The 21,996-nt window shown below is 41.6% G+C and overlaps 1 protein-coding gene across 1 annotated transcript in view; it reads left to right on the top strand.

Moving 5' to 3' along the window:
• Positions 1-21,996, top strand: part of kmt2ba (lysine (K)-specific methyltransferase 2Ba) — a 145,014-nt gene that overhangs the window by 87,855 nt on the left and 35,163 nt on the right. Inside the window, exons 17-20 of the mRNA XM_060904919.1 lie at positions 5,799-5,986; positions 19,188-19,286; positions 19,375-19,485; positions 21,271-21,347. Of these exons, the coding sequence (XP_060760902.1) occupies positions 5,799-5,986; positions 19,188-19,286; positions 19,375-19,485; positions 21,271-21,347 (475 nt within the window). The remainder of the gene's footprint in view (positions 1-5,798; positions 5,987-19,187; positions 19,287-19,374; positions 19,486-21,270; positions 21,348-21,996) is intronic.

Here is a 21,996-nt window from a genome sequence, read left to right as displayed (position 1 = left end):
AAAGAGCGGATAGGAATCGGAATTAGGACCACATATCCAAACGGCCTGGGTCGGATTTGAAAAAATCGGATCTGTGTCGTTCATATTGTCAATAAAAGATCGGATACAGGTCACATATGGGCGAAAAAATCGGATTTGAGTCACTTCAGCCTGCAGTGTGAATGTAGCCTAAGTCATCAAACTACGCTGCTATGATTTAACACTTCAGAATACGCAAAAAGCCACTGATGGCTTTGAGTTCAAAGATCCGTTTCAACTGTCTGCATTTGCGCACTAGGCAACTCGTCTATGGGTGTAACCGCATTGACCAGCAACCTGTAGAGAAAAGAAGACTTCGACCAATCACAGCGCTAGTTTTAAACTCTTCAAATAGGCCTAAGCTATGAGGCTAAGCGGAGAGCCGAGGAGCCGTCAAAACGAAAGTAACGAAATTGATTTTCATCCCTCTCGGTCGATCTTCATACTGTGACTGGTTTTACAAGGGAGGACGGCGCTAAACACCATTTCGAAGGTAAATGGGCAGGGCAAGGGTATTGTGAATAAAGCAAGGACAACCGTTCTAACGTCATAGTTCAAAGCACAGTGTTCCGCCTTATCTGAAGGAAATATTTGTTCCAGCTTGTTTTGATATTTGACCCAGGCTTATCAATCCAAAAAATATTGCATAGCCTAAAGTGAAAATATAGTAGCCTACTGACGTTTCCATCCAGTCAACCGATAGACGCGTTAAAATCTTCTGAACTAGGCTACTCGTGCATGTGAGATTCAATGAGCAGCGCACCAAGTGTTTTCACGTAAGTGCGTGTGGTGGATGATGATGCGTGTTTGTGTATGTGCGTGCCTTGCAGTTAATAATACACATGACGTCAGATGAGGATACTGACGGGGGGGGGGAAGCAAATCTAAAAAGAAGCGAGTCTATGCCCGTCAGAAGTTCCTAACGAAGTATCAAGATCAATGGCCATGCCTCCGCCCCCTAAACTGCCTAATCATGCATTTTGCACACTGTGCAGTTATGATTTTGACATTAGCCATCAAGGAAATACAAGTAATAATATTGCTAACATAGAAATGCTTGCATTTATATACATAGGCCTTTATTTTTTTTTCCAAATTAGGCCAGGTCAGTGAATATGAATATTATAAAGGCTGTTATTGGATAGGCCAGAGTAGCCTATAATTTATTTTCTGTAAGTGTGGTTATCAGTTTGCATTTACTAAATATTAATATTGAAAAATATATATTTATATAGGCACTCTGGAATATTCACTTTTGATGTTTAATGTAGCATAGTTCAAAGTGTAGCGAGGAGCAACAGAATCTCTTTTACGGTCAAAAGTAAATTTATGAAAAAAGGATTGTGTGTGTTTTGCAGACTGCCGGCATCTGTTTTAAAAGACACAGGCTATAGCCCTTTGGTTTTTCTGTTATCTATACAATATAATGCTAAATGTCAAAAGGGACATAGCATGCTATTTGGGATTCTTTGTTGTTTATAATTCCCAATGTATTTAAAAGGATAGTTCGGGATTTTTGACATGAATCTGTATGGCATCCCCATCAATAGTGTCGTGCAAACACACTGACTTCCCCCTGACAGCATCCTGCGAGTCCGGTTCTCGTCCAGTTTTGGTCCAGACGAAAGTAGTCCGGCAAGTTTGTTGGGGTCACGAAAGTAAAACGTTTTTCGTCTCAAAACAGTACGTGTTCAAAAGAGTGATATATTTGCATCACAAAACCGTTGCCGAATAAAAAGTCAGACCTCGAAATCGCTTGGCACTATTTTCTCTCCCTTCTTATCACTGCGCGCTGCCGCCAGGTGACAGCCACGGCTGTTTCATTCATTGTTTACTAGTGATGGGAATTTCGGCTCTTTTTCGGGAGCCGGCTCTTCTTACTAGAAGGAGCCGGCTCCCAAACGGCTCCTGAGATTTTATCTTTGATTTAAAGGAGTACACCACCCCCAGATGAAATTGAGGCTACGTTTACATTACGTCGAATCAGCGGATCATCAGATTAACGTTCTTAAAACGATTCGCGTTTACACTAAAAACCGTTAGCCGTGCACACAGCAACACCAATACGCGGATACGCTCGGCTCCGCAGGCATCCTGCGCTCCAAATCACTCCGCCCTGAACAGCGAGTGCCCTCTGGAGGGTGCGCACTCCGGCCCTGCGCAGCTCACAGAGCGCGCGAGTGAAGTGAACAAGCCACGATTCGGGACTGAGCCACTGTGTGTGAGATCCCAGCGCATATCACTTACTACTTGCAAGTGGAAGGATGGCAAGCCTAAAGACAATCATAACTACACAATGGGCAGTATTTGCATCAGTATTTGCAGTATTTTCATACTTTTATACTCTTTAATGAAAGGTGATACAAGGCGGAAGTCCGCGCCGTTTTTCAGCAGTCGCGTCACATGACCAACGCCAGCGAATCAGGAAGGTGGATGTCACAGTGACGTTGTCCAATGAGACGCCAGCTAGAGCTCAGCACAGCATATCCGCGTATTTTGAATGTTTACACAGCACCGGAGCTGACACGATCTGGATTGAGTACGTGGACGCTGGCGGATTCCCGTTTCCAGGCGGTTTAATGTAAACGGACAGTGCATCCGCGAAGAAAACGAGACAGATACGGTCTAGTGTAAACGTAGCCTGAGTCAGTCCCTGCAGTCCCTAGAGTTGGATGAGTGAGCCAAAGCGTTTTGTAGCCGACCCAGCCATTGTCCTGATCTATAAACGCCCAGGTTAGCTTAGCTTAGCGTAGTCGCTGTAATCCGGCGTGTCCAGCTAGCATTGTCGTTGCAAAAGTGAATTAAATAACTCAAGATTTTTTATAATTATTTCTCATGACTTGTACAGTCACATCGAATACACATATCAATGCAAATTAACACGAAGGGATTTACTAGACCAATTTATATCTGGAACTATTTTCAGCCACAGCACAGGCAAAGCACCGCTGCAGGCGCAAAGACACCGGGTGCGCAGCGCCTGAAAACCCGTTTTCAGGCGCTGCGTGGTGTCTTTGCGCCTTCCTTTTCCTACCTATTCCTTTAATTGCTGCAATTAACTAGTTAATTCTGATTCTATTTCTCCTCTCAGTTATAATCTGTCCTGCTTTTGAAAAGATCCTCTCTGGGGGGACAGATGCTGCCACTATACACATCCTCCGTGCCATCATGTGTGTAAGCCGTGGACAGAGTGCAGCCTTGGTCTCCCACCAGTTTAGCGGGTCTGCGTTTCGCTGTCACCTGGCGGCAGCGCGCAGTGATAAGAAGGGAGAGAAAACAGTGCCAAGCGATTTCGAGGTCTGACTTTTTATTTGGCAACGGTTTTGTGATGCAAATATATCACTCTTTTGAACACGTACTGTTTTGAGACGAAAAACGTTTTACTTTCGTGACCCCAACAAACTTGCCGGACTACTTTCGTCTGGACCAAAACTGGACAAGAACCGGACTCGCAGGATGCTGTCAGGGGTAAGTCAGTGTGTTTGCACGACACTATTGATGGGGATGCCATACAGATTCATGTCAAAAATCCCGAACTATCCTTTTAAGACATAATATGCCAAAGGCAGTACATTTATCCCTTATCTTTAAGTTTAAGGTCTGTATAAAGGACATATTTTTCGGGCACAGTTGCCTTGTGCCAAATGTTTTGGTGAAAGCATTGGAAATATATTCATGCCTTTTCATTAAGAGTTCTTGTTTTCTTCATAGTCTGCTTGTATGTTGAATAACTAGATATGGTGGTGAGTGGGAACTCTGTGCTTAGTAATACATTGTTCACATGCTCACTCATTACAATCAATACTGATCAGCAAATGTGCCTGACCTCACGCCGTGCTGTGCTGCGCCACCACGATAAGTTGCTACTCAATTTTTTTTCCAAGGTTGGCAGGTATGACTAGGTGAAAAAAATACTAAAATTTTCGAAGGCCATCCATCATTTTGGTGGATGCATAATAAAGCATTTAATCTAGGTGTGCACAAGGTGAATGTTCCTCATCTGCTATGGACATAGAACATGAAAACCTTTACTGGCAGAAGCTCCATCATAATGCGTTAATGCAGGGGTTTTCAAAGTGTGGGAGAGTCCGCCCCCCCTCGGAGAGCAAATAAACAACAGCGCCCCCCTTACAATTTTTGTTGTTGCTATACTTAATGTTCTATTCGTATTTAAAAAGAAAATGGTTGTTGTACACATTTTTCTTTTTCACATTTTAAACATCTGTGCTTTTTAAAACATCTTGTTTTACACATTTTAAACATCTCATAGCATCGTTAGCTAGCACCTCTTGGCAGACAACACACTGTGGCAGCATCTTCAGATCCAGTCCAAGAAAATCCAAACTTTAAATAATCATGGTCATACTTCCTTCTTTTTCCAGTCCCCCAGGATTCCGTGGGCCTGATGTTGCGGGGGTTTCCAAAAAAATTGCGATGAAAGTTGCGGTGTTTAGGTTTTTGTTGCGATTACATTGCGGGAGGAAGTGAAAGTTGCGAGAAATTGTTCTGATTTTCTCTTTTTGTGATTAAAATTGAGTGATATGTTAAATATTAAGTTATTACTGAAAAACTATTGATTAAAATAACACAGACACTGAGAAATGGTCCTATAAACAACTTTACCAATATAAAAGATTACCAGGACTACAAAAATGCAGAAAAATAGGCTTTACTTATCCAAATGCACCTGTTGGTTCAAAAGTTAAAGTGCAGAGAACCTCACAGCACATGAAGTTACCTTAAAATATAATATAAATGCCTCAGCTTTCATGTAAGGAAAAAAAACTATTAATACTAGTACTGTGTGCAGGCAGTCTCTCCTGAAGACTAAATTAAACAATAATTATAAACTAATAAAATAATTGGCTCAGGCTTCATAGAAGAAAAAAACAATTTGAACAGAATCTCACAGTATGATGCTGAAGCTGCCTAAACAATGGAAAATAAAATACCATTTTGGCAAAAATGTTGGCATCCATTAATTTCTTGTATTAAGTAAAAAAAATAAATAAAGTGCACACAGTCCTTCACTGTAAACAGAACACACTTTCAGTAACAGAATTTAAGCCTACAGAAACACTGACTCGCACGTCATGCAATGTTGCCAGATACTGCTGACGTTTTCCAGTCCAAAATGTATTCAAAACCCGCCAAAATGCACTTGAAACCGCCAATCTGGCAACACTGCCGGCGCATGCTGCTTCTCTTGAACATAGACATCCGGAAGTAAGGCGGAAGGTAGTTTGTCGATGTCACCTCAAGACGACGCCAACGATTGGTCAAATTTGCGGGAAAGTTGCGGTGATTGGATATAATTGCAGCACCGCCCTGAATTCGCGGGGATTGGTTGAATTTGCGCTGAAGTTGCAAATCGCAACATCCTGGAGGCTCTGTTTTTTTGCTTGGCCGTCTCCTCACTCCCTGTAGCTTTAGGTACTAAAAATCGATCCATTTTGTCTCTCGCGTTGCGTTTTGTCTCTCACGTTGTAACTTGTGTTTCAGGACAAACACCACCTGACATTAAAGCGTCCCTAAACGCGCAAATAATGTGATTTTGTCTGTACATGAGCAATGGAACAATTGTACTTGATTATGCCTCATTAAAAACCCCATCCCCAATCCCTTTCTTCCCCTTTTCGCAGTTAACCATATATCTGTTCATTTACTCTTAAAGATATTTGAATATTAAAATTATGTAGAAAACTTGTTCGCCGTGTTTCAACATTTTTCTTTTTTATGGTGAAATATTTGTCATCCATCTTCTTCTCTTCCCCATCCAGATGACTTGCATGAGATTTTGAAGAGATTGCGGGGGAAAAGTCTGGTGTTCTCCTGCGCAGCCTGCAGTAAAACTTTCCCTAGTGGCTGGCAGGAGGTGGTGCAGAGTGTACTGCGCAATGGTCTAGAAAAGCTCATGAATGGCTTGATGAGCTCCCTGACCACCTGTCACCTCTGGAAATGCTCGGAGGTAAGGTGCACAATATATATTTGCCTTCTCCCCCCCCTCCCATCCCCCCCTTTTTTATAATTTATTTTAATTATTAAATGTCTTTTTATTTAATTATATAAATTTTCTTTTTCATGTCTTAGGCAGGGGTTCCAAAGTAGGGGCTAGGTTTACAAATGGGGTTGTAAAAGTCACAATCTCCTCTTGTTTTATTAATTTATTTTAGATGTAATATTGGAAACATCAAAGACCATACAAATTCAGCAATACCAATGGACAAATTTCACCGTCCATTTACTGCCACTAAACAGACTAGTGTTATGCCTCAAAGTGCAAACATGTACACATGTACACTGTAATAGTAAGCACTGGTACTCAATAATGGTCTAAAATTTAGACCAGGGGTGGCCAACCAGTCGGAGCCCAAGAGCCACAATTCTTACTGTGTTACGGCAAAGAGCCACATCAGCACATGAACATGGGCACGCAAATATTACCCTTCCTTCTGCGCGCACGGACACACACACACACACACAGCCACATTGATGTCACACTCCAACTTAACCAATGCCCCACACCAACATGATAATGATACATTTACTGCAGTATCAAGACCACAGGCCAGTCATTTTCAACAGTGGCGACTGGTGAAGAAAATTGTAGGTGGGGCACAAAGGCAGACATTGTTTACATGTGGGGATTCCCCCCATTGGGGGGGGGCCTCCCCCGAAAAATTTTGGATTTCTTAGATGCAATTTCCTGTATTCTAGTGCATTTTGGAGTTACCTGTTTAACATCGAAAATGCAAAAGCCATTTTGATTCAGCTTGAATTCTCAATTGCATGACCTGCACAAGACCTGCATTCAAATAAATAAGTATTCAAATAAATACAGTCAGTCGGAAAATGGAAATTACAAAGTGCTAATTTAATTTCCTCAAACAGTACAAGCTCCATAGGCACTGGGACCAGTGATCAGTGCAAGTGCAAATATAGATAAAATATAATACAATGCTCAAATTTTTGAAAGAACAACACACGCGCGCGCGCCCACACACAAATTGAAAACTGGAAAACAAATGAACAAATACATAATGTATATACACTACATGCCAAAAGTTTGGACACACCTTCTCATTCAATGTGTTCTGTGTTCTCATGACTATTTACACTTAGGCCGAATCCCATTTCACCCCTTGGACCAACCCCTTGGCCCTTCCCCTCCATTTTGCGTGTTCACGTGAAGGGGTAGGGGTATCCCAATCCCAGTTAACGCGGAGGGGTAGGGGAAGGGGTAGGGCTTCTGTACCCCTCCAAACGGAGATTTTCCTGGAGCTGACTCCGAACGAAGGGGTTTGAGTGATTTCCCACAATGCCATGCGGATTTCAGCGAGATTTCATGCGGATTTCAGAAAGATGGCGGTTCCCGCGGCGAAAGATTGTCATAAATGTATTTTCTCCATTATTTACGTGTTTTAAGTTGTTATCCAGAGGGGAAACGCCGCTTGATTCGCTTTCGAGCTGAGAATGAGCAGCGATTTCTGAAATCCAAGCTGCTGCTAAAAAGCTTTGGGAGTGAGTATTGTTTTCGGTTGCTTGACTGCGTACGTTTTGTTCTGTTGTTCTCGCTTTTATTGTTTACATGAGTGTTCTGACACCTCATTCTGTCGGATGTGGTGCACGAAGCGCCAAAGATATCCCATTCAGTGGTGTTAGTTAACAAATCACACCCTGCCAGCAGAGATTTCTGGCTCTGACTGTAGCGGCTGGTCGCAGCCAATGACGCATTTGGTCGCGTTTTGCTAACGTAAACGCTGACGGAGGTACGCGATGACGTATGCGATCGTTGAAGGGCTATCCCAATACGTAAGGGTTGAATTTCAAGCCCTATCCCTTGTAGCTCAGTTTCAAGGGGAAGGGCCAAGGGGAAGGCGGAGGGGTAGGGGTAGAAATTAGAATTGGGATTGGGCCTTACAGTATACTCTACTCTCACTCAAGGCATCAAAACTGAATGAGCATTCACCCACTACTCAGGCTTGCGCGCCCAGCGCGTATCCCAAGCCTCAGCAGCAGGGATAATACAATACTCACACATGCAGTTAGCATCACAAACGGTCACCCGCTACTTCAATGAGAAGGTATGTTCAAACTTTTGGCCTGTAGTGTATCTGAATTCACATCAGCACACATTCACATACTCAAATGTACACACACAGCAGCAGAAGCGCTACTTGTAGGGGAATTTAGCATATCATCTCACGCACCTGCGCATTTGTCATGATGTGAAAATACCGTAATGAAACCAAGCGAAGCACCTTTAATAAAATAACCGTAATTAACTGCAGTGAAGCGAAAACGCACATAAAACCACAAACGAACACCAACTTGGACGTGAAGGTGAGAGCCGCATGACACCAGGCAAAGAGCCGCATGCGGCTCACGAGCCGCGGGTTGGCCACCTATGATTTAGACCATTATTGAGTACCAGTGCTTACTATTACAGTTAATGTGGCCTTCAAATATTGCGTATCGGTCGAAAGAGTTTTCAATTTGAGATGCAGCTCATAATTCACAATTACGTGGAGGGTTTTGGCTCTGATAGTGGGTGTCCCATTTAATCCTGCAGATGTCCATAAATGAATCAGATGAGTGTATGAACAGCAGTGCTCTGTACCATAGGCCAGTGTTTCTTAACTGGTGGGTCCCGACCCAAAACTGGGTCGCGGAGGGATGGTGTCAAAAAAAATTTTTAAATAAATAAACGCATTCTTTTCATGCAACCACTTAACGTTGGCCACAGAGATAGGCCACCTAGGACTACTAGTTGACCTTTATTTTGATGTCAGACCCATGCCTGTTGTTGCCATGGAAATAGAATATTTTGTGACATGTATCAATCATTTGAGTGGTAAAACGTTAGCGAGCTGTCATGGCGAAACGAAAATACGACCCCGAGTATTTGAAATATGGATTTAGCTATGTTGAGGACAAAGGCATCCAGAAACCCAAATGTGTGGTGTGCAGTGAATTGCTGGCACATGAGAGCATGAGACCCTCGAAACTGAGACGTCACTTGGAGACAAAACACTCAACTGTCGAAGACAGACCAGTCGAATATTTTGAGAGGCGATGCCAGGAATTAAGGACTTCGCAAATGCGTCTAACTTCAGCATGCTCCACACAGGTACAGGCACTCCGTGCATCGTACTACATTGCCCACCGCATAGCAAAGACCAAAAAGCCCCACAACATGGAGAACCTCATCTTACCTGCAGCCAGGGCTCGAAATTAACTTTTTTTCTTTGTGTCCCCCAGTGGTCCCGAATTCTGTGTTGTATTGTCCCGAATGAAAGCAATAGTGTCCCAATTTTTTTCCTCTCTGAAATAACCAGTGGTTAATATTATCATATGAAGTTACTATTATATTTGTAACTATGCGATTTTGAACCCTTTATATCATTTTTACAATAAGTCACAAGACACAAGTGACACATGTCCTATAAATCATCTACTTCAAAATTACAGTTATTGCATTTTCAGTTTATTAAACTTTGGCGATCTCACTGTATGAATAGATACCCGTTTATTTAAAGGGGCCAACTAGCTCATTCAGAAAATGTTTCAACTCCCTACATCTGCAGTACACTTTAGTTGAAAATAAGACCCCTTTTATGTTCATTTCATCTACTTATACCTTGAATATCTGTTGGCACTTATCAGTGTTGGGCACGTTACTTTCAAAAAGTAATTAGTTATAGTTACTAGTTACTTTTCCCAAAAAGTAACTGAGTTAGTAACGGAGTTACTTTGTCATAAAAGTAACTAATTACCAGGGAAAGTAATTATTCCGTTACATTTTGTTCCCCCTCAAAAAAAAAATCAAATTCAATTAGTGTAATCATAATAAAAGTGAATGTTAAATGTGTTTAATGACTGAAATGGACACTTAACAGAACCAATTAGTAACGTTATCTACACTATATTAATATTTTTGTGGGACAATGTGAGATAAGACATCTATCAAATGTAATATATTTTTGTAGTTATTAAAATTATGTTACTAATTACTGGCCACTGACGAGGACAAACACTTTGTTCCTCGACATAATGTGCATTGCACGTAGACACTCTTGCCTTTTATTTCAAGTAATGAAAAGTCCTGGCTGTATTTCCAGTGTGAAAGCGCAGTGCTGGGCTGACCGCTCGCCATCGCTGGCTCTTCCGATTGAAAGTGTGCGCAGTAGGCGTGGCCTACCTACGTATGTTGTCCAAATCTACTCTGATTGGCTGACTATGCCGTTGTCTCGTGTCTCCCCGCCCCACACTAAAGCAGTGGAAAGAAAGGCTGAACGAGCAGCGTGCCAGATGAGAACAGCTTTAATAAAGTAACGCATAGTATTTTATTGTAAGTAACGGGAACGGCGTTATAACGATGTAAAAAGTAATTAGTTAGATTACTCGTTACTAAAAAAAGTAACGCCGTTAGTAACGCCGTTTATTTCGAACGCCGTTATTCCCATCACTGGCACTTATAAGGCCAACTTATAATTTTCACCATTACCGTTATCCATTTTTATGAACTTTCCGTTATCCATTTTATGAACTTTCCGTTATCCATTTTATGAACTTTCGCTGCCGGGTGCAAATGTTAGCAACATCAGCATAGTGCCAGCAGGTCCGAGCCTAGTTGTGCTGCTGACTGATTAAACTTTCTGAACTAGAAAGACGCCAAGAAAACTCACTTATTCTGTTGAACGGTATCTTCTGTCAATATCATCCACATCATTCCTGTTGTATTTTATAACGTGTCTAACAGTGTTCATTAAGTTCATTCAGTTGCTAGCGTTGCCTGCAGACCAGGCGATGACACTTTGGATCCTGAAGGTCCCGGAGACGTTATGTCTGGGCTTTCAGTTTCTTCCCAGCGGTCGGTCCGCTTCAACCACTTCAGCATTTTTGTTCTGGCAAGAGTCGGCGCAGCGTGTGCGGTAGCAATTCCATTCCAAGTCCATATAATGCGGACTCCGGCCGAAGATTCGAGAACAGAATGCGCTGCTCTGTAGCCTACGGATGCAGGTGCATCGAAAGTGTAGCTACTATGTATTTTTCGCTGTTAACGTTTTAAAATTAAAATTGACAAATTAGGTGAATGTCTACGTATGTGTTACGGCTTTGTAAATAATATTAATGTAGAACTTTTTTTTCTAGATCTATTTTTTCCATTGTCCCGGGATTGTCCCAGATATGATAATTTTGTGTCCCGATGACATTTTTTATGGTCCCCGGGACATCGGGACACCGTTAGTTTCGAGCGCTGCCTGCAGCTATTGATACGGTCAGAGAGGTGGTAAACCAAGCCACAGCAGATAAGTTGAAGACAATACCGCTCTCGAATGGTACAATATGTAAGCGTATTGAAGACGTGTCAGAGGACATAAAGCAACAGACTATGACCCGTATCCAGGCAAGCACTCATTATGCCTGACAGATGGACGAGTCCACGGATATAGCCAACCATGCGATTTTACTTGTATATGTGAGGCACGTTTGGGAGGGAGATGTGCAAGAACAGTTTCTCTGTAGTAGAGATCTGCCTACCACTACAATGGCATACGAGATTTTCAACTCTGTGGATTTGTACTTGGGTTCTGTGGGCCTGAGCTGGGACAATTGCGTTGGGATTACTGTACAACTGATGGTGCTGCCTGCATGACTGGCAGGCATTCGGGAGTGGTGAAAAGAATTCTTGAGAGGGCACCGAATGCAACCTGGAACCATTGCTTTCTCCATTGGGAGGCTTTAGCTGCAAAAGACATGGTGCTAGTGCTTGATTGCACATTAAAAGATGTTATACAAGTGGTGAATCACATTAAACGCAGTGCCGGTGTTTCAAAACTCTCTTTAAAGACCAGGGCGCAGAGCACTTGCAGTTGTTATATCACTCAGAAGTTCGCTAGCTGTCAAGAGGAAAAATTTTGACTCGGTTTTACCAACTGAAAGAAGAAATAGCGGCTTTCTTCTCAGAGACTAAGGCCCAATCCCAATTCTAATTTCTCCCCCTCCCCCTTCCCCTTGGCCCTTCCCCTTGAAACTGAGCTACAAGGGATAGGGCTTGAAATTCAACCCCTACGTATTGGGATAGCCCTTCAACGATCGCATACGTCATCGCGTACCTCCGTCAGCGTTTACGTTAGCAAAACGCAACCAAATGCGTCATTGGCTGCGACCAGCCGCTACAGTCAGAACCAGAAATCTCTGCTGGCAGGGTGTGATTTGTTAACTAACACCACTGAATGGGATATCTTTGGCGCTTCGTGCACCACATCCGACAGAATGAGGTGTCAGAACGCTCATGTAAACAATAAAAGCGAGAATAACAGAACAAAACGTACGCAGTCAAGCAACCGAAAACAATACTCACTCCCAAAGCTTTTTAGCAGCAGCTTGGATTTCAGAAATCGCTGCTCATTCTCAGCTCGAAAGCGAATCAAGCGGCGTGTTTCCTCTGGATAACAACTTAAAACACGTAAATAATGGAGAAAATACATTTATGACAATCTTTCGCCGCGGGAACCGCCATCTTTCTGAAATCCGCATGAAATCTCGCTGAAATCCGCATGGCATTGTGGGAAATCACTCAAACCCCTTCGTTCGGAGTCAGCTCCAGGAAAATCTCCGTTTGGAGGGGTACAGAAGCCCTACCCCTCCGCGTTAACTGGGATTGGGATACCCCTACCCCTTCACGTGAACGTGCAAAATGGAGGGGAAGGGCCAAGGGGTTGGTCCAAGGGGTGAAATGGGATTCGGCCTAACTCGCTTTACACGGAGCTGTTTGACAGTAAGATCTGGCTGGCCTGCATTGCCCATCTTGTTGATGTGTTCGAGGACCTAAACACACTGAACTTATCTTTGCAAGGGAAGGGGCATAATAAGTTTGAGCAGTCCGATAAACCGAATGCGTTTAAGATCGCGCTGTGGGAAAACAACGTCCAAAGACAGGCTGGACGTTTCCCGACGCCCATCATGAAATACTTAAGCTGGACACTGTCGCGGACAAAAATGCCCTGAAGAGCAGCGTTACGGCGCACCTCGGGAAACTGCAAACGCAGTTTCATGATTACTTCCCAGAGACATCGAGTGAAGATGAACAGTGGGTGGGTGCGCAATCCCTTTGGAATCAACCTCGAAAGCATTGCGTTGCCATGTGATGAAGAGAATCAGTTGATTGAGCTTTCATGCGACCAGACACTGAAAAAGAAATTCGGAGAACTAAGCCTCTCTCACTTCTGGTGCAGTGTCACGGCTGAGTATTCCTCCTTGGCTATCCGTGCAATTCAAATCTTACTGCCCTTCACCACTAGTTATCTCTGTGAAAGTGGATTCTCCACTCTGGTCCAGCTCAAGTCCAAGCAAAGAAACAGGTTGGACACTGAACATGACCTACGTGTAGCTAGGGGTGGGCGATATGGGCAAAAAATAATATCTCGATATTTTTTAGGATTTTAACGATAACGATATTTTGACGATACTGTATTTAAAAAAAAAAAACGCTTGCTTAAAGATTACAATAATTACAATGACTAAAAGAATCATTGCAGTGACACAAGTATTTAAGGAAAAGCCATATTTATTTTCTTAAACAACTTTAAATGAATAAAAATGAATAATTCAATTGACAGTTCGTAACGGCAGCAAACATTCTAATCAACCGTCTCTGACGGCAGTACGGGTCTGCAAATATCCCGCCTGTTCCGCTGCCAACAACCAATCATATGTCGATCTGAACCAACAGCTTTCCAATCATCTTGCAGCTTCGTGCTCCGCCGTCCCTTTCCTGCCGTTATAGAAGTACTGCGCCTGCGCAGTGTCAAAATAATCCACGAGAAAAGTGGATTTTAAAGCTTTTTCTGAGTCATGAGAACCAACCTAACACTCAAGTATAATCAGCTTTTCATGGCGATTTCAATCATATGCTCTTCGCCACCGTTAGTTTTCACAGAGTCCAGTATTGATATCTCCCCATTCATGTTCAGAGGGTCTGGTCTCACTAATCCGAAAAAGATGCCTGAAAGTGGCCGGCGAGTGACAGCACTTGGCCTGATAGGAGCCCGTCACAGCTGCTTCTTTGTTTTTGTTTTTTTTCCCCTAAAAAAAAAAAAAAAACCCGTAAACTACAAGTCAAAGTTTTTCAGTATAACAATAATAAAGAAAAATGTGCTCAATTTAAAATGTATTGAAACTATTCGAAATCGGTTGATCGGTTCATTCATTATTATCTGTGAGTACAGAAACACTAGTAATAATTTCTGGATCATTGCTATAAACGTGGACTAATATTTCTTGGGTTAATGTCATGGAATGAACCAACCGACCAATCGCATTTTTTCTTCAGATGGTATCTGGGTAAATCAGCAGCTGTCTCAGCCAATCACATTTTATTGCTGGACAGGATCATATCACGACATCTTCCGGTAGATACCCGAAATCAGCTTTGTGCGTTGTGAGGCCAGCGGAGCAAAAAAAAAAAAAAAAAAAAACTTTTAATATGCTGAGCAATGTTTGATACATTTTGGAAAGTTGTTTTGGTTGCTTTATAGGTTTCTTAGAATATTTAACTCGTCACGTCTGTGCTGCTCTCCTGGGTTGCTAGAAACAGTTGTGTTGCCCTGGCTTGGCGTATAAAATGTGTGCCCCCCCCCCCCCCCCCAAAAGCAATTCAAGGCCCGTCCGTCAGTCCGTGTCTGGCGCCGAGTCTGCTCCGCTCTGTATTGATTTTTGGCGGCTCAATTAAAAAAACTCGATAATGCAAAATTACACATCGTCAAAACAACATTCACGATGACATCGCAGACGATACATATCGCCCACCCCTACGTGTAGCTCGGTCTACCACAGTGCCCGATTTTGAGTCTCTGATCAGATCTAAAAAGCATCCCCAGTTCTCTCATTAATGATCCTAAAACAGCCTAGGCCTAATTTGCTCATTGTTAAGACAGCCTGTTCTGGTCTTTGTAAAAGGAGGCGGGCCCACCTCATATCATTTGCTGTGCTCACATCCAGTTCATACAGATGTCAAATCTAAATGGATGAAATGTTTGAGGGCAATTCCATGTAAATATCAACCTCACCATGCAAAAATAAAGCAACATGTAATACATCAAAACCACTCCCAGAGATCTCACCTAGGCCTGTATTTTACAGATGTGAATAAGTTGAACCAATTTGTAACCAACCTAATATGTCACTGTCAGTCTTTCTTTCTTATAATGTAAACCCCAAGCTAAAATCAACTTTGATCATGTACAATTCTATATTATTGCCACAAGCCACAGAAATGTATGCTAAAATCCACAAAACAGCAAAACAATAGCCATCCTAAATATTATTTAAGAACTTTGATAGTTTTAGCTGATATTTAGGCTACGTTCACACTGCAGGCTGAAGCGACTCAAATCCGATCTTTTCGCCCATATGTGACCTGTATCCGATCTTTTATTGACAATATGAACGACACAGATCCGATTTTTTTCAAATCCGACCCAGGCCATTTGGATATGTGGTCCTAATTCCGATTCCTATCCGCTCTTTTCATATGCGACTTCAGTCTGAACCGCCAGGTCGCATTCATCCGACTTACACGTCATCAACAAGCCACAAACGTCACTATTCTGCGCTGAAGTAGGCGGCGGGTCTCTCAAAGTTACAACAACATGGCGCATGACATCAATGCGAGGGACGCTCCGGGCTGTGAAGGTTCTGAATCTTCTCAATGGAAGGACGCAGAGGTTAGGGAGCTGATTTCCATTTGGGGGGATGCAGCTATTCAAGCTAGATTGGATGGGTCATACCGCAACCGGGCGGTTTTACTTCCGTAAACACTGGCCATGCTCACTGCGTGTGACGTCGTCGTATCCTGCAGTGCGCATGCGGAACACTTTTAGGTCGCTTTTCGTTCATACTGAGGATCACATACAAGTCGCATATATTTGTTAATGTGAACGACCTCACAAAAAAATCGGAATTGAGCATTAAGCCTTGCAGTGTGAACGTAGCGTTAGAGTTTTTCAAAGGGTTATGGTGGTTAAATTGCTGATTTTTCTAAACATATGCCATGTCTATTTCAGACGCGTCACATCCATAACGGAATTTCGTCACATCCATAACGCTGACTTTTCCTTCTGAAACTCTGCATGAAATACAAAATATTTTAAACAAAGATTTTTTAATATTCACCTTGGACCCCGCTATCAAACGGATATCTCCATTTCGACATTAGGTTTACGATTTCACAGAGTTTGATAAAAATGTACAGTCACCCAAGAAAAGTGATACTTTTTCTGTCACATCCATAACGCATCTTTTATTGGCGTTTTCTGGCATGCCCTAGATGTACTATGGGAATTGTTCTTGTTCTATCACTTCTCCAGTATGGTACAGCCTTAAAATATGCAACACCTGTTTAAATACTGGGAGACAATAAAACATGCACTGGGTCATTTGTTGCCATTTTGAGTTCAAGTGTCACGTCCATAACGCTGGAATTGCTCACGAGTATCTTGCCAATAAATATTTTAATACAAATGCCAATGTAATATCACGTGCAGTAATATTTTCCCCAGTTCTCTCAATGATTCTAAAACAGCCTGGGCCTAATTTGCTGAATTGTTAAAAGAGCCTGTTCTGGTCTTTTCATTGTAACACTGGTCATTGTAAAAGGAGGTAGGCCCGCCTCATATTTGCAGTGTTCACATCCAGTTCATATAGTGTGATGTCAAATCTAAACGGATGAAATGTTTGAGTATTTTGCCAATGATTTGAATATTTTAATACAAATGCCAATGTAGTATCATATGTGCAGTAATATTTGAGAAAATAAGTTGTCTTGAACGTTTAAAAAAAAAAAAAAAGTGGGTCGCGACCTAATGACCATAGGGAATTGTGGGTCCCAAGTAGGGTTGGGCGGTATTACGGTAAGAAGGTATCCCGAGGTATCCAAAAGTACCAACGGTATCGGTCTCATTACCGTCATTTAAAAAAAAAATATATAATATCTAAATAAATATGGAGTACATGAGGTCATAATATAAAATAATAAATTGAAGATCATCCCGAATAACTGTGTGATCGTATTTTCACTAATTCTATCAATTTCCTCAAGAAGTTCTCATCGCGTGCAGGGTTGTTTGTCGTTACCATGGCAACCCTGCGTGACATTTGGAGTCTGACAGAGAGCTTCGCAAGAGACTGAGACCGCGGTTGAAAGATGGCAAGTCAAGATAACGAGTTAGTGGCAAAAAAAATAAATAAATAACATCGGCAGTGTGGCAGTATTTTGGTTTCAAACCAAACGAAAAGGGAGAGCCAGCAAACACAGATGAAGCTGTGTGTAAAGTATGTAAGAAGACGGTCACGGCCCGAGAGGGGAACACCTCCAATCTGAGTGTTTTGAGTAGGTTACATGAGTAACAACAAGGTAAAATAATATAACGTATGACATTTGGGATGTGGGTAATAAACGTTTGAAATGTCATCTACTGAAGAAACGGAAGAAAACATCGTAGCGTAAACCGTTAGGTTTCTGGTGGGAATTAGCAATGCGCTTGCTATCTTTGTTGGGTGTGTTAAACCGTATGGATTTAAGTGGAATAATTGTAAGGAGTTATGTGATCAAGACAACGTTTTAAGCAAGGTAAGGCCATTTGATTATTAATTTCCCCGCCATGGCATGACGTGGGCCCATACGATTTTGTCTTGTGCAGCTATCACGCATTTGAATTAGGTTCGCCTCATTTGCGCTGAAGAATATGGTTTGTCGCGCAGTCTAAACGGGGTGTTGGTTGATTCTTTTTTTTTTAATTTCCCATGCTTGAAAGGGTATGATCCTGCTCATCGTGTACTTTTTTTTGATGGAGTAGGTGAAATAGTGCTGCAAATGGCGTTTCAACGCAGACATGTGTAAACGACAGTTGAATGCTATTTTCAAGATGAAGGAAGAGTTGCGTGATGCTTTGAAATATCTCTTAATCCATTCATCAATGCACAAAATTCGCTTTGCTGCTTAATCCATACCACAATGCACACAATTCGCTATGCTGCTTTTAAATAGTACATTTGAGGCATAGGCGCAGGTCTGGACAAGGTCCGCCGGTATAGGCGCACGTTACGCAGTAGGCCGAAACAAAATATTATTTTTTTCTCGGTAATACCGTATACCCCGGGAAAACACGGACAGTTTAAAGGTATCAAAATTTGGATACCGCCCAACCCTAGTCCCAAGGCCAGACCAGTTAAGAACAGTGATGGGAATAACGGCGTTACTTTTTTTTAGTAACGAGTAATCTAACTAATTACTTTTTACATCGTTATAACGCCGTTCCCGTTACTTACAATAAAATACTATGCGTTACTTTATTAAAGCTGTTCTCATCTGGCACGCTGCTCGTTCAGCCTTTCTTTCCTCTGCTTTAGTGTGGGGCGGGGAGACGCGAGACAACGGCACAGTAAGCCAATCAGAGTAGATTTGGACAACATGCGTAGGTAGGCCACGCCTACTGCACTACTGCGCGCTCTTTCAATCAGAAGACCCAGCGATGGCGAGCGGTCAGCCCAGCACTGCGCTTTCACATTGGAAATACAGCCAGGACTTTTCATTACTTGAAATAAAAGGCAAGAGTGTTTACGTGCAATGCACATTATGTCGAGGAACAAAGCGTTTGTCCTCGTCAGTGGCCAGTAATTAGTAACATAATTTTAATAACTACAAAAATATATTACATTTGATAGATGTCTTATCTCACATTGTCCCACAAAAATATTAATATAGTGTAGATAACGTTACTAATTGGTTCTGTTAAGTGTCCATTTCAGTCATTAAACACATTTAACATTCACTTTTATTATGATTACACTAATTGAATTTGATTTTTTTGAGGGGGAACAAAATGTAACGGAATAATTACTTTCCCTGGTAATTAGTTACTTTTATGACAAAGTAACTCCGTTACTAACTCAGTTACTTTTTGGGAAAAGTAACTATAACTAATTACTTTTTGAAAGTAACGTGCCCAACACTGGTTAAGAACCACTGCCATAGGCTTTGCTGCACCCAGGGCTTTGGGGATTGTTTGCTCAAAAGGTTTTGGAAACCCTGCCTTAAAGGCATGTGAACGAATAGCTTGCTTAGCTGAATTGTCTACACATGCTAACTGTGATATCTGAACCAGTGTGAAGCCTGTTCTGACGATGGTGTGAAGAATAGGAAGGTGGTTTGTGATCTTAATGCTGTGAGGAGGAAGCTTGAAGAAGGCTTGTATACTTCACTGGTGAGTCCATAAAACTGAGCTAATAAGCTACATGTAGTTTTGCCAATTTTATTTAGTGTGTTTAAATGCTGATATTTTATCTGAACAGAAATCATTTCATGAAGATGTGGTGACTGTACTAGTTAAGCAGCTACAGCAAGAAGAATCACTTCCAGAGGAACGGAGACCCACCACCCAAGCTAGAGCTTTATATATAAAAGTAATCCAAATTATGCAAATATTTATTCAAATCAAATTAACTTCAACCTCTTTGAGATAAAATCTTGTGCAAATTAGTTATGACTAATCACCATCAAATACAACCCCGATTCCAAAAAAGTTGGGACAAAGTACAAATTGTAAATAAAAACGGAATGCAATGATGTCAAAGTTTCAAAATTCCATATTTTATTCAGAATAGAACATAGATGACATTAAATGTTTAAACTGAGAAAATGTTTCATTTAAAGAGAAAAATTAGGTGATTTTAAATTTAATGACAACAACACATCTCAAAAAAGTTGGGACAAGGCCATGTTTCCCACTGTGAGACATCCCCTTTTCTCTTTGCAACAGTCTGTAAACGTCTGGGGACTGAGGAGACAAGTTGCTCAAGTTTAGGGATAGGAATGTTAACCCATTCTTGTCTAATGTAGGATTCTAGTTGCTCAACTGTCTTAGGTCTTTTTTGTCGTATCTTCCGTTTTATGATGCGCCAAATGTTTTCTATGGGTGAAAGATCTGGACTGCAGGCTGGCCAGTTCAGTACCCGGACCCTTCTTCTACGCAGCCATGATGCTGTAATTGATGCAGTATGTGGTTTGGCATTGTCATGTTGGAAAATGCAAGGTCTTCCCTGAAAGAGACGTCGTCTGGATGGGAGCATATGTTGCTCTAGAACCTGGATATACCTTTCAGCATTGATGGTGTCTTTCCAGATGTGTAAGCTGCCCATGCCACACACACTAATGCAACCCCATACCATCAGAGATGCAGGCTTCTGAACTGAGCACTGATGATAACTTGGGTCGTCCTTCTCCTCTTTAGTCCGAATGACACGGCGTCCCTGATTTCCATAAAGAACTTCAAATTTTGATTCGTCTGACCACAGAACAGTTTTCCACTTCGCCACAGTCCATTTTAAATGAGCCTTGGCCCAGAGAAGACGTCTGAGCTTCTGGATCATGTTTAGATACGGCTTCTTCTTTGAACTATAGAGTTTTAGCTGGCAACGGCGGACGGCACGGTGAATTGTGTTCACAGATAATGTTCTCTGGAAATATTCCTGAGCCCATTTTGTGATTTCCAGTACAGAAGCATGCCTGTATGTGATGCAGTGCCATCTAAGGGCCCGAAGATCACGGGCACCCAGTATGGTTTTCCGGCCTTGACCCTTACGCACAGAGATTCTTCCAGATTCTCTGAATCTTTTGATGATATTATGCACTGTAGATGATGATATGTTCAAACTCTTTGCAATTTCACACTGTCGAACTCCTTTCTGATATTGCTCCACTATTTGTCGGTGCAGAATTAGGGGGATTGGCGATCCTCTTCCCATCTTTACTTCTGAGAGCCGCTGCCACTCCAAGATGCTTTTTTTATACCCAGTCATGTTAATGACCTATTGCCAATTGACCTAATGAGTTGCAATTTGGTCCTCCAGCTGTTCCTTTTTTGTACCTTTAACTTTTCCAGCCTCTTATTGCCCCTGTCCCAACTTTTTTGAGATGTGTTGCTGTCATGAAATTTCAAATGAGCCAATATTTGGCATGAAATTTCAAAATGTCTCACTTTCAACATTTGATATGTTGTCTATGTTCTATTGTGAATACAATATCAGTTTTTGAGATGTGTAAATTATTGCATTCCATTTTTATTTACAATTTGTACTTTGTCCCAACTTTTTTGGAATCGGGGTTGTAATTTGGTCAGTAATTAGTTTTCCAATAAGCATTTATTTATTTATTTATTTATTTATTTATTTATACATTTGTTTTTGCAGTTACTGGAGCAGACTTTTTCTTGGTTCAACAGTCAGGATCCTAAAGCATGGAAGCCTATAATGAACGAATTCCCAAGGTATATAATTTAAGTCTTTTACACTGTATAAAAATTTCTAATGTATACATTTCCTGAAAGAACTTAACCCAAGGGTCTGTATAAAATATTGCAACGTTTGTTTATAAAAAAGCATGAAAGCATACAGTCAACTACAGAAATATTGGCACCCTTCATGAAACTGAGCTAAGAAATTGTATAAAATCATTACATACAACTCAGCTTTCCCCACAAGTAATGAGACACTATTACAAGTTTTTGAAAAACATCCTATCCATATGGTTGCAGGATTATCAAATGAGCTTTTTACAGTGGTAATTTCCAGATTGAACCCTGACCTATGATCAGAATTAAAGACAACTGCAGGCACACACCTAGGAATATGCAGGAGCTGATACAATATTACTAAAGGAATATTTAATTGGGGTGGGGGAATGGGGTCATGTATAAGTTAGACTGTTTTGTAGTGATAAGTAATAAAAGGTTCAGAATATGTGTAGTAGGCGTGTGATAAATCGCGATACAGATTTGACTTCAAATCGATGAAATAAATGAATTGCAATTTATCAGGCTGCGTAATCTGTTTCATAGCTATAATGCATTGTTTAGACAGCAGAGGGTGCAGTAACGCACAATAGCTGGAATGTGACTTTGCTGTATGTGGACATAC

Source organism: Neoarius graeffei, chromosome 22, assembly GCF_027579695.1.
Source record: "Neoarius graeffei isolate fNeoGra1 chromosome 22, fNeoGra1.pri, whole genome shotgun sequence".
NCBI lineage: Eukaryota > Metazoa > Chordata > Actinopteri > Siluriformes > Ariidae > Neoarius > Neoarius graeffei.
This window is presented reverse-complemented; position numbering and strand designations above follow the sequence as displayed.